The 13,688-nt window shown below is 40.1% G+C and overlaps 1 protein-coding gene across 1 annotated transcript in view; it reads left to right on the top strand.

Annotated features, from left to right (window-relative positions):
• The window catches only part of LRP8 (LDL receptor related protein 8), a 224,408-nt gene that overhangs the window by 134,909 nt on the left and 75,811 nt on the right, over positions 1–13,688 (top strand). The window contains exon 3 of the mRNA XM_044430436.1: positions 8,923–9,045. Within this exon, the coding sequence (XP_044286371.1) occupies positions 8,923–9,045 (123 nt within the window). The remainder of the gene's footprint in view (positions 1–8,922; positions 9,046–13,688) is intronic.

The raw sequence follows: 13,688 nt of genomic DNA, 5'->3' as shown, positions 1-13,688 counted from the left end.
TAGGTGCCAAGAAGCTCTGTTATAATTCTTAAGTTCAGTAATTTCCTGATTGGATTTTTGTAACGTGCTTTACATAGGACTGCCCTTGAAGACAGCCCAGATATTTCAATTGGTTCAGAATAGAGCTGCCAGGATGTTAACAGGGACTGGCAGGTACTCACATATAACGCCAGCCCTCTATTGGTTACACTGGCTACCAATTGAAGACTGGGCCCAATTTAAGGTGCTGGTGATGACCTACAAAGCCCTAAACGGCTGGGTCCAGAATACCTGAAGGAACACCTTTTTCCCTGTATGTTCTCCCGCCCCTTGAAATTTGAGGTGGAGGTCCTGCTCAGGGAGACTTCCTTGAAGGAGATTAGGAGGGTGATTACCCGGAGCAGGGCCTTCTCTGAAGTGGTGCCCCGACTGTGGAATACACTCCCCAAAGTGGTTTGCCTGGCACCAACGTTGTATTCTTTTGGCATTGGACAAAACCCTTTCTATTTTCACATCATTTTAATGATTAATTGATTTTAACTGGGGTTTTATTATTTTAAATGGTTGGCTGTTGTGGTGTTTGTTTTATTCCATTCGTTTTTCATTGGAAGTCAGGGGTCTCAAACCCAACTTACCTGGGGGCCGCTGGAAGTAGAGTCTGGGTGAGGCTGGGCCGCATCAAGTATTCCACCACTGCGGTGGTGGTGGGCCGCTCATCCGGAGGCCGGCCTGGGCACTGCCGGTGCTTTGAAGGCCGCAGGGCCCCTCCCCCGTGCCCCACCCATCCCAGCAATTGGCCCGCGGGCCGCGAGTTTGAGACCCCTATTGTAAGTCACCCTGAGACGCTAGTGGTGGATGGGTTAGAAAAACTTTTAAATAAATAAATTAGTTTGAATGTACCACACAAAATAGACTTGAAGGATAGAAATGATTTAATGGTTGTGTTGTCCATTTTTGCTTTAGACATTACTCATTCATTTAATAATAAGAGTATCTGCATCCCTTGCACTGTGAATTTTGGATTCACTTTTTTCCTGCATGGAAACTGCTAATTGTTAATAGCTTAGATTTTGAATTACTGCAAACCATAAGCCTTTTGTAACTATCAACCATGATGGTTCCATTTAAAATGACTCCATAATCCAGTTAAATTCTGATAAAGGAAAGGGTCCTCTATAAAAACCAAAGAACTGTAAGGATTTTGTAATTTCCCTTGCTATCTAACAGCAAAGCAAAGTGGTCAATGTACATTACTCTTCATTTATTTTTATGTTCTATAGTGTAGCCCAGCAAGTCATTTCCCAGTTGGCTGGTAATAACAAATCTACTCACAGAACCAGTAATACCATCACCAGTTTTCCAGACTGTTTTCTCCTTGCACTTAGGCATATTTCTGAATACATTTGGAAGTAATAACTTCTTTTTACATGAGCCTTGTATCCTTGATCTGTGCATTTACTGCTTTTTTTAGAATTTTAAAAATGGCAGTGTTCCTAAGTAATGCAACCTGGTTTTGAACAATTGCAGTTGAGAATTTGGATTGCTGAAGACAATCAGAGCTTTGTCTAAGCTATGTTGGCAAAAAGCCTGCTTTCAAGTTTTAGTTCTCTGACTCTTCAAATAAGAACTAACAGCATACCAGCCATTACCTTGTATCACTCCTCTTAAACATGATTGGCCAATATTTCTCATATTGACTGATGATGTAATCGGTTTTTTTCCCTGCTGATTTTATCTTGGTTTTAACTGTTGTTTTTATTATATAAAACTTGTATAAAATACATTTTAACATTTATACTTTTAAGTTTTTAATGGATTATTATACTGTGCAGAGAATCTTGGTTATTAGGCAGCTTAAAGATTGAATAAATACATAATAAATGTCCAATAAAATTTTGTTGCTTATATTATTGGATTGGCCTTTATTATGGAATTCAAGAAACTGGAAGGCATTCAAACTTTTATCCAGCTCACCTTCAGGGATTTTGTGAAAAGCCCCACCAGAAGCTTTCAGAAAGAGTTCACTGTGTTCAAATTAAAACTGTTTTTTCTTAACAGCCGTGCACGCGTGTGTGTGTACGAGAGAGAGAGAGAGAGAGAGAGAGAGAGAACCTATTTCAGAATGCATGATTTAGAATTTTAATGTTAAAGCATCCAAAGCCCTCAAAATAGATTTTTGATTTCAGAAATAACATTGTGCTAAACCTGAATGTTAGCAGATTTGGGCTACTAATTGATTTTTTATATTGTGTTTGTGTGTGTGTGTTTTAAATGTTCCTTGCCTAATATTGTGAAGTATTCTTACTACTGGACTTGCTTCTGACCTGTTGGCTTCCATTTTCACATGAGTCCCTGCTTTGACTTCTGTACTTCCAAGTTTGTCTGTGGAATCTTTTCTCTTGGATTGTACTTATCCCCTGCCCACTTAGTTTTTGACAAATTTAGCCCCAGTTAGTTGTGGTTTAATAACTTATGCTACCATGGGAACACTTGGTATGGACTCTCTGTGAGCCTCTAAGTAACAGAGCTGGTTTAAACATAATGACAAGCCAGCACACACGACAACTATGGATTGTTGTTGAATTATGTTTGTCTTAACATGTGAATCTTGGACTGGTCACTTAGTCTTTTTATTTTTTTTGAGACACTGCAGTAATGTAAGATCTATAATAATATCCCCTGGCATCTCTCTTGCCTTTTGGGCCCCACTGAATTTATACAAGCAAAAGTTCATTTGACATGCAACTTCTTGGCAAATATGTACAGGTAGTCCTCGGGTTACAAACGAGTTCCTTTCCTAAGAAAACAAAAATTCATCTTCAAGTAGAATTTGTATGTAAGTCAGATCACATCTTCACATTCTCCTTTCACGTGTTCTTGTTCTCTCTCTCTCTCTCTCTCTCTCTCTCTCTCTCTCTCTCTCTCTCTGTGTGTGAGTGTGTGTGTGTGTGTGTGTGTGTGTGTGGTGATGATTATCTGTAGTAACTTTTAGAAAATTAATGGGCTTTATGGCAACTTGTTCGTAAGTATGGGTTGTTTGTAACTTGGGCATTTGTAGCCTGGAGACTGCCTGCATACAAAATGTGTGCATAATCTCTTTACTAGAAGTAAGCCCTGGGCATTTCATTTCTTGAATTTATTTCCCTGTGGATTTATCCACTCATTTTCAAGGCATATGTTAAACTCTCAGCAAGGACCTGGCATGCATATTTTGCCTAGGGATGCACTAATATTTGGGTAAGCAAAGACTGACATATTTTATAGGTCTTGTTGACCTGCTGCAGTATTTTTATACTTTCAGGAACAAGATGCACAGACCTTTTAAATTTAGCTATGTAACTTCAACTTATCAAACTGTAGGCTGAACTTATTTTTGGCTACAGCACATCCCAAAGCCAGACTAAGGCTGCTGAACAAAGATCCTAATGTGAGTTGCAGAATTTTGGACTAGACAGAAAACTACAGTTGGCTATTGAGGATTCACTAGGTTGAATCCTTATAGGTTTAGGATCAAGTGTTGTTGTTTTTTTCTTTTGTTTCTAATTTTAGCTTGTTTGTCGGGCAAATCAAGTACTTGTCACACCTTTGCCTGCGGAATTGATCTGCTTCTGTCTAGTTCAAGTTTGTCTGAAGAATTAGCTCTGATACATTATGGCAATTCAGAATTCTTTTAGCCACTATTTTCCTTAAGAATTTTATGCCCTTTCTCTTCAGACTCTCTGCACATCCTCAGCAGAAATGTAACTCCGTTATCTAAGAGTAGTGGCACCTGCTGTTCCTACTTTCTCCCCAGCCCCCAGAATGTCCTCTGAACAAATTTTTGCTTCTTGGAGACATTGCTGCCTCCATTCCTGGTCCATAGCCTTTTGTGGATCATGCCTACTATATGATCTTTCAGTTTGGGCTAGTACAGCCCATGGCTGATTGCAATAAAACAGTTACAGCTTGCAGGATTTGGCATTGTCTTGTTCAGTGATCCCATAAAAACCAGAACAGATGGCTGCTTTTCAAACAACCATTTATATAGTGTAGCTCCCTTCCTCTTTATCTTCTCTCTGCATTTAAATCATTCAACAAAAGGAACTGTCCTTCCCCACCAATTCAGAAATCAAAGCACAAAAGAACAGATTCTGTCCTAAGTAACTGGTCTGAATGCCCATTGAGACTTCATTTCAGAAGATTCATTTCTGTTTGATGAGTATTGAAATTGTCTTACAGCCTGAGACAAACTGTTAGAATCCCACCTCCTCCTTTATCATTTTGTTATTGAAACAGCTCTAAGAATGATTATACGGGCCAGCTTCCTCTTTGCGAGAAAGGATTGTTTCTGCTGCCATATGTTCAATGGTTGGTGATAATTATGGTTCTCAAAATGTTGGCTAGACTTGGTAGACAGTCTCTGGTAGTAAAGAAGGCTCATGTGTCTCCCTTTCTACTCTACTGAGACACATTGAATATAGTGCTGTTCTTTGCACCAGCTGATCAACACAGTGATTTAGTAGGAGAGGAGTAGTAGGTGGGCTGCTTACAGCAGCTCTCCCATATAACACACAACATTTTTAGCAGCTTGATTATACAGTTGATGAGGCATATTCTGCTTATTGGTGTTGCTGGCAGTTTTTAGAAACGTATTATTTTGGTGGCAGAATATAGTAAAGACTTTTCCTACTGGTTGCCAAAAAGAAATGTATGATCCCCAGTGGTGATCTGACAATGTATTTGCAGACCGCTGGTCAAATTTTCCGGTCTGTAGTAGTTTTTAACCATGAGATAGGTTTTGTCAAATGATTTGCTATAATCTGTAATGCACAGACTGAATTCTTCGGTGTGATCCAGTATCCAGCATATATTTGTGATATGATCTTGAGTTCTTCTTCCTTTTTGGAATCCAACTTGAATATCAGACGTTTCTTGCTCCATATAGGGTGGCATTTTTGTAACTTCTAGAGCAACAGTTTGATTGCGTGGGAAATTACTGTAATGGTTCCACAGTTAATGCATAGTTGATGCAGGAAAAAAAATCTCCTGTTAAGAATGGAATGTATATTAAATATTTCCAATCTGTGAGCCATTTTTTCATATTGGCATATTATGCATGCCAATTCAAGTGTATGCAGCGTGGAATAGTTCATTTGGCACCCTATCGAGTCCGAATCTGATGCTTTATTCCTTGCAAGTGCTTTCAGAGCACCTTCACTTTATTCATAGGATTCCTCTTCAAAGAAGTCCATTATTCTTTTATCTCTTCTGTATAGTTCTTCCCTATATTGTTTCCACCTTCTCTTTTATTTCTCCCAGTAAGATAGCAGGTCCCACTGTTTAGGATTCCCATGTCTAATCTTAGTTTGAATTTCCTTTGATTTCTTGGAAGAGTTATCTTGTTTTTCCTCTCTTCTGTTTCTTTGTACTGGTCATTTTCACAGTTCTTTGTGTGCCTGCATGATAGCCACTGAAAAATTGCATTCAGGATTCTGACCTTATTTCTGTCATCATTTGCTTCTGCTTCTGACTTGTCTTGTTGCCTTCTTTCCTAGGGAGGCTCCTTGTGACTCGCTCTGTTTCTATGTTTCTAATCTTGCATTGGTAGGTTTTTCAAGAATTCTAATTGACAAGATTCTGATCTTTGCATTATAGTTCCTTATTGCTTCGTTATTAGAGCGACTCCATTCCTTGTGAGTTGGTTTGGAGTAAAATACTCTGACAACAGAAGTGGGGGACTGGGGATCATTTTGTAGAATTCTCATGCTCACACGCACACATGCATGCATGCATTCATTCTAGATTAGTGGATTTTTGGTTTGTATACTATGATTTTGAAGTGTGCAGTACTGGATAATCTGTGATGACATCAAATGTATGCATGAATGAATGTTTATTGCAAATGCTTTTGAAAATGCAGGGAGGGGCAAGAATATTTTTGATGACCAAGTGGATAGCTTCTGTATTGCCTGAAGTGGCAAATGCTGCCTAATATTGGAAGCCAATTGGAGTTGAGCCTAGTGGAAATCTGGATGGGTGACTTAATGTTGTGAACCATCCAGAGAACTTTGACTATTGGGAGTCTAGAAAGGGTGATGATAAGGATGATGATGATGATATCATATATCCAGACCTCCTTTCTCCCTGTCGTGGAGCACAGAGAGACTGAAAGTTTTCCTACCTGCTATATTTTAGCCTCTTGACTAAAGTCAAGACAAGTATGGAGGAACTAGCAGTATCCAGAGGCAATCAAGGGATATATTCTTCCTCAGTTCTTATATATAAAATGGGTAATCTCAATCACATACCTCACAGATAATTGTAATAAAATGCTTAAGAGAAAAAAGACATGGACTTATTTAAAATAGTGAAACTTAATACAAAGAAATATCAAATGTGGTTTTACCAGTTTTGTATTTACTGATTGAGAGCAAATAAAATTATCTGTATTACATATTTCAAGGTTAATCATATTCAGCAGTATTTGTTTAAATGTACTTGTTTTAATTAAGAGAGGGATTTGCACATGGGGGCATCTTCAGATTTCTGGATCCCTGGACTCTGTTGCCATAGGAATTAAAACAGCCATAGAATTTTATGTCTCTTAAGATGTGCCCTTAAGATATTTAGATGGTTTTATTTAGGATGAAAGACCAAATGAATTTCTTTTTTCCTATTAATCTGACACAGAATACCAGACTTCTAGGCTAGGTTTACTTAGGAATGACATTCGTTCCTGAAGTTTAATCTGCAGATATTTGGTTAGAACCAAGGACATTGCAGGGGCTGGAATATGTTTCAGACCATCTAATTGTGATGATACACACCAAGCATAAACAACTTCCAAAAGCTGCCCCTGTGGTTCACTGTCAACAGTGTATTTCTTCACCCCTTTGTGATTCATGATAATAAATTAATTGTGCTTTCAGAAACAGTGTCATGGGAACAAAGTAATCAGTGACACCATCTGCTGCCAGCAGGTTTGTGTGGTTGAGGAACTGCATATCTCCATCATACAGGAATGTTAACGGACACTGATGCTGGCAGCCGTCTCTTGCCTCAAACCAGCTTGGGCAATGTTAGTCAGTCAGGAGGGAAATGGCTATGTCATGCCAAGGTGAATAAATAGCAGAGGCAGTGGCTGGCTAAGAGTAGCCACATAGGAGACTACATATCTGACTATAGTCAGATAGTTGCTAACAGCTACAACAGATCACACAAAATGTGAAAAACTAGTGGCTCCACATTCTAGGATTGCTGTTAAACTGTAATATTTTAATATAAAGTCATCTTTGATATATTCTGAAGGAAAAATTCTGGAACCTGAGCAGAAGGCAGTTAGAAGAAAGAGTGTGAATGTACAATATGTAAGCTAGAATGATACAGCCACTTTCAATAAGAGCTAAACGAAATGCTTGTCAGGGGAACTGCACTTCAGTGGTGGAGCACTTGCTTTTCATGCAGAAGGCCCCAAGTTCTGCCCCCAGCATCTCCAGCTCTCCTGTCTGAAGCCCTGGAGAGCTGCTGCCAGTCAGTGTCAACAGGATTGTGTTAGATGGACCAATGGTATAAGACAGCTTCCTATATTCCTAAAATGTATCCTTGAATCTGAAATGAACATAGAGTGTGTATTTACTGACACCATGTTCATGAGGATGAGTACTTTTTTTTTTTCCTCTTGTGCTGCGGTTTTTAATTATGTAATATAGTCTACCAATTTACACCACAGTATTATGGGTGTCTGGAAAACAGACCTTTTTCATGATTGGTTGTTTTCTTCTTTCAGCAATGTAAATTGACTACCTAAAATACAGATGGCTCAAAGTGCTGGTCAATTTTAAAGACAGAACCAGCAGAAACCCAAATAGCAAGTACCTTCCAGTTGCATGCCAAGACCCTGAAACTCTTTAATTAGCCTGCACAAAGGCATCATCTGAAAGCTACTGGTAGTAAAAAGATGAAAGGGTTTAACTTCACATTATTGATGGGTATTGGAATTCAGATAAGTACTCTGCTCACCGACCCATCGGGCCATCACTGCTTAGCTGTTCTGTGATGTCAAAACATTTAAGCCAAAAGCAACCAGAGAATCTATGTTAACTGTGAGTCAAGAGCAGATTAGACAAGAGCATCAAGGGAAAAGGACATCTTTAGCTGTTGTTAAGTGTGTGTTCACCAGGTCTTTTGCTTGTTGTGTTGGCACTATAAACATAAAACTACATTAAAATGGTAGAATCTTGGGAATTATTTCTCATCACAAAATGTTCATCACCTTCACATTAAAGTTTCCTTGGAGAAAGACATGAAAACTAAACAAATATTAAACTGCTTTATATCTAATCTACTTTTTGATTACACACACACACTCTCTCTCTCTCTTTTCTGTCCTTTGGGCCTGTGATGTCATAGAGTATATCTCTCAATATTAGTTTAGGCTGACCTGAGAGAATAGCAAAGGAGAAACTAAAAATAATTCCTTTCTGCTTACTAATTTTTCTTGATTCTATTACTTCTTTCCTCACAAAATACGGTTCTTGCACATCAAATAGACTCCCTTAGAATTTGTTTCTTCTTTCTTTTTGCCAATTTTCAGACCACAAACAAAACAGTAGAGCTACAGAGGAAGAAAAAAACAAAAGCCCCTCGTTTTCCTTCTCATCCCCACATTCACTCCAAAGGGTGTAGCTGGGCCTTAAAATAGTCTGTTATTGGTGGGAAGGGGCCCAATTGTAGTTAGTGAAGCAGCGGACAGTTTGCTTAGTCCTCTGCTTCTTCTGTTCTCAAGGCAATTGGGTCCAGACAGATTCCAGAAGGGCAAGAAGCACTTAAAGGGAGCCAGCAAAGTGTAGCTATGCCCATGTAAAATACGAAATTAGTCTTTCCTAAGTAGGAAGTATTTTGAATTCACTGAAAATTATTCTAAAAATAGAGGAATTGAATGTCTTTTAATCTTTTATCTTTCAGCCAAGAAGACCTGTGCAGAAACTGATTTCACTTGCAACAATGGCCACTGCATTCCATCCAGGTGGAAGTGTGATGGTGAAGAGGAATGCCCAGATGGATCTGATGAATCTGAAGCAACATGCAGTGAGTTTGCTGTTTAGTGGTTCTGAAACAGCTTTGTTGCTGCTGAAACAAGACTTCCATCGCATCTACTCTCTCTTGTAGTCTCCTGTCAGGGAAGTCCTTTCTTCTAGCTCATTCTCTCTCCCCTTTTCTCTCTCTCTTTCTTTCTCACAGGTGCACATTCCCCTAAATCAGATCATTCTGAGGACAAGTAAGCTGACCTGACCTGTTTCTTCCATACATTTCTCAGAAATTCCATATTAGTTCTTATTTTGTTAGTGCTAACATTTACATCTAGAGACTTGCAAATTTCATCCTAAGCAATGGAGAAAGGCCTTCAGTCTGACTTTTTCCACCCATAAAATAGGAGTGTTTCTGATAGGAGGTGAACATCTGACAGATTTCCGAATTTGGGCATCTGGATTCTAGTTTGTTCCCCCTGTGCCAGCATTGATTTATATGAGCTGGGACAGCTTTTAGACTTCTGTTTCTAAGGCAAACCAGATTTTTCACTTTTAAAAAATGCAGACACTAAGGAAATCAGTGTAAATCATGCTATTTGTGAAATCAGAAGTTGAAAACTGCCATTCTAGTGTGATTTGTTTAAATACATCTACCACTATATAGTTTCTGGTTTCCAGTTTGTGCAAATAGTACTATTTTCACAAACTGCATAAATTTGTGCAAATTGTATAAATTTGTACAAGATTTCTTTCGTGTTTAAGGACAGATGCACAAACTGCAACCTGTCTTAGAGGCAGAAGTCTGGGAAAAGAACTGTTTCTGCCCACTTCCAGTCATTGGATTGGAATTTGGCAGGAAGTCCATTGAACCCAAAGGAGTGGTCCTTCCTAGCATCAGCATATTCCTATCTTGAGATCATTTCGTAAGATGGAAGTTTAATGCCAGTAAGAAAACTGAATCTGTAGAGGGACTTGTAACAACCTGAATTATCATTGCTGTAAATTGGAAAAACAAATTTAGGGTTTATAGAGAGTTTAGACATGCTTTCCGTTTCACCAGAATACAAATCTACTGTGAATAAATTCTGTAATGCCTGGTAATACTATAGACAATACAAATGAATTTTATAGTAACATATTCCTTTCTGCAGATGAGTACTTATAAGGCAATTTCATTTGAGAAATGTTGTCTTAAAATTCAAAATACAGGAAAGAATTGAGACTTTTTAATATATGCAAAAAACAATCCTTCAGAGCCATTGATTCTCTTCTCAGAAGGCTAAATCATCCTGACTTTATGTTGTTGCCCTGGAAACTGATGCCAACGTCTTCCACAACCCATGGTTAAGTCCAAATTCATTGATTACCCCCGTTTATATAAAAATAAAACTGTAAAATCTTGCCCCACTTCTAATTTGGGCATTAATCCACAATGAACAATGGGTATTTTTTTCTAAACCCCATTAGTGCTGAGGGGTTACTTCAAAAGTGAGACATTCACAGGTTATATTGTCCTTTTGAAACAGAACCATACTGCATCTTCGTTATGTTGCACAACAGACAGCTTTCCAGGCTGGCATAGAATTTCAAGAACAGAGCTTGCATTGGGTAACACTAATCAAGCAACCTGGTGACTTAAACAAAAGTAAAGAAGACATGCAAGCAGCAGCTGACACAGAGGCCAAAAGTGGCAATTTTCTCCTGCTGGACAGACTTATTTGCAAATGTAACATTATTGTGAGTGCTGGGAAACACTCCACTTTGCATCAATTCCTTTTACCATGTTGTTATTCATACCATATGGGACAGATTATTTCCCATTGATTTGGAATAGTGGAGAGTTATTAAGCATGCTGACTAGATAGGGATTTAACCCAATGAATATTGAACTTAAATATTAGGCATTACGAGAGAGAGATTGTGTATGAGTGTTTTAATAAGATCAGTGTTATCTTGTCTGAGAAAACAACTCCATAAATTGATACTAAATGATTTGGACATAATAAAATAGTTATCAGCATAGTACATAGTTGCTTTGGGGCTTAAATGAAACTGCACACATTTTTTTAGATATGCAAAAGAATAAGAATTGGGAAAAGCATGCCCTACAATTGACCAAAAGGGTTGTCATTGTAGCAATAACTGTCCCAACCTGGTGTTACTGCAATGAAAGCAGTACATCCAAGTTTTAAACATGCCAGACTGAAACCAAACTGAAATGTTCTAGCATGAAGGTAGGGACCCATTATGTAGAATGTGATTGCCTCAATATGTTGTTTGATAGGGAGGGAGAAAGCTGGCTCAGGATATTGAAGGAAGGTCGGTGGTGATTTTACAACTATCAGAAGATGCAGGTATTCTGCGTGATTCCTTAGTAGCTACCCAGGCCAACAACAGAGCTGGTGAGGAAAAAGGGAAAATTGGTAGCTGGTATGCAAATACTGGTGTTCAGCTCTTATGCAGATGCTGACATCTCTGTGGGTGTGCAGCACAGAGGTTGAGGAGCCAGTGGGCAGCAGGCTCTGGAATTCCATAAGATGTGCTAATGCTTTCCTCTCATACGCTGTTTAGTCCCTGTAAGTCTTCACAAACAGCCCTGCTGAGCCATCTGAGGAAGACACTGTGCTTGCAAAGTGGCTTTATGGATTCTCCGGGACCATTCTCTAATAAGAACCAAGTGAATAAGTTATAATAATAATTTTGGCTAATGGGCAGGATAGCAATCTAACAAATTAATACATTAGAAGGCTTTGTAAAAACCTTTTATAATATTACTTAACATAGGCCACTCTTTCACTAAAAATACCCAACATATTGAAACAGATACCTTCTTCCTCCAGTCCTTTGAGTCACTCTCTCTCTCTGTTTTGTGTATGTGTGTTGCAGGTAGTCTAGGCTATTTGAAGGCTGTGAACTGAATTTCAAATCACATACCACATAAAGGTATTCCCCTGGGTGAATGCTGGCAAAGGGATGGTGGTTTATTCAACTTTGGCAGTGCTACTGTGTGGAGAGTATTTATCCTTTCTTTCCTCTTATTTCATAAGCCTACCAGGTTGGCATAGCTGCCTAATTAGAAAAGATACACACTACTTTCTAACAAAGCCCTCTTTGAGCGACCACACAGTATCAAAGTACTCATCCTTGCAGTGACATTAACATATTAATTTTATGATAAGTTTGGTCAATGTCTGTCTATCTTTCTCCCACTCAGGCAGAACTGCCTTATTAATACAATAGTCATTTCTTAGGCTTAAATTAGGACAGGCTTAAATTAGATAATCAGTTCCCAGAATTCTCTGCCTGTAAATCTCCCTAGCCTGAAGCTGCTATGTTTAGATCGCATAGTTCACTGTAAGGACGGCTAGGATTTTATTTGTCCTAGACCAGCCAGAAATGAATATTGTCCTGTAAAGGAGATCCACCTACACTGTACAAAGGCTGAACCCTGCTTTGACTTCAATTATGCTTTGATGCCTATTGTTGGTATTTTTGTGACGGTGTTTTTTCTGACATTGGCACACTTCATGCAGGTTCTAGTTGAGTGCTGTGCAGGGGAATTGTATCAAGCAGGAACACTTGGATATGGGTTGACATTAGTCAGCTCCTAGGTTGGCCTTGAGCAAGCTATTATCACTGAGCTATTCTCTGAGGGAGGGTCGGGTGCCTGCCCCTTTAAAGGAGGTGGTAGTCCGACCGGTCCTGAGGAAGGCGTCACTGGATCCAGAGATGGCCACTGATTATAGACCAGTGGCCAACATCCCATTTCTGGGCAAGGTGTTAGAGCGGGTGGTGGCGGGACAACTCCAAGCACTCTTGGATGAAACTGATTATCTGGACCCATTTCAGTCCGGCTTCAGACCCGGGTACGGCACTGAATCTGCCTTGGTCGCCCTGTACGATGACCTGTGCAGGGAGAAGGACAGGGGGAGTGCGTCCCTGTTGGTTCTTCTGGACCTCTCAGCGGCTTTCGATACCATCGACCATGGTATCCTTCTGGATAGGCTTGCAGGATTGGGGGTCGGAGGCACTGCTTTGCAGTGGTTCCGCTCCTATCTCAATGGCCGGTTCCAGAAGGTAGTGCTGGGGGACTAAGGCTCTGCGCCATGGCAGCTATGCCATGGAGTACCGCAGGGGTCCATTTTGTCCCCTTTGCTGTTGAACATCTACATGAAACCACTGGGAGAGGTCATCAGGAGGTGTGGGCTGCGGAATCATCAGTACGCTGATGATACCCAGCTCTACCTCTCGTTTTCCACCAATCCAGGTGAGGCAGTGGCTATACTCAATCGGTGCCTGGCCGAGGTAATGGGCTGGATGAGGGCCAATAAACCGAAGCTCAGTCCAGACAAGACGGAGGTCCTGTTGGTTGGTGGATCAGGCTTCGGAGAGGGTGAATTGAACCTAGTCCTGAATGGGGTTGACTCCCTCTTAGGGACAAGGTCTGCAGCCTGGGAGTGCTCCTTGACCCGGAGCTTTCACTGGAAGCTCAGGTGACAGCAGCGGCAAGGAGCGCTTTCCTTCAGCTTCGGCTGATTCAACAGCTGTGCCCCTACCTGGAGTACGACTGCCTCGCGACAGTGACACATGCGCTGGTGACTTCCTGTCTTGACTTCTGTAACGCGCTCTACGTGGGGCTACCCTTGAAGACGGTCCGGATACTTCAGTTGGTTCAAAATAGAGCTGCCAGGCTGCTGACGG

The sequence above is a fragment of the Varanus komodoensis genome, unplaced genomic scaffold (assembly GCF_004798865.1).
Source record: "Varanus komodoensis strain SLA01 unplaced genomic scaffold, ASM479886v1 scaffold20_1, whole genome shotgun sequence".
Taxonomy (NCBI): Eukaryota; Metazoa; Chordata; class Lepidosauria; order Squamata; family Varanidae; genus Varanus; species Varanus komodoensis.
Note: the sequence above shows the minus strand (reverse complement) of the source record. Positions and strands in the feature narration are given on the sequence as shown.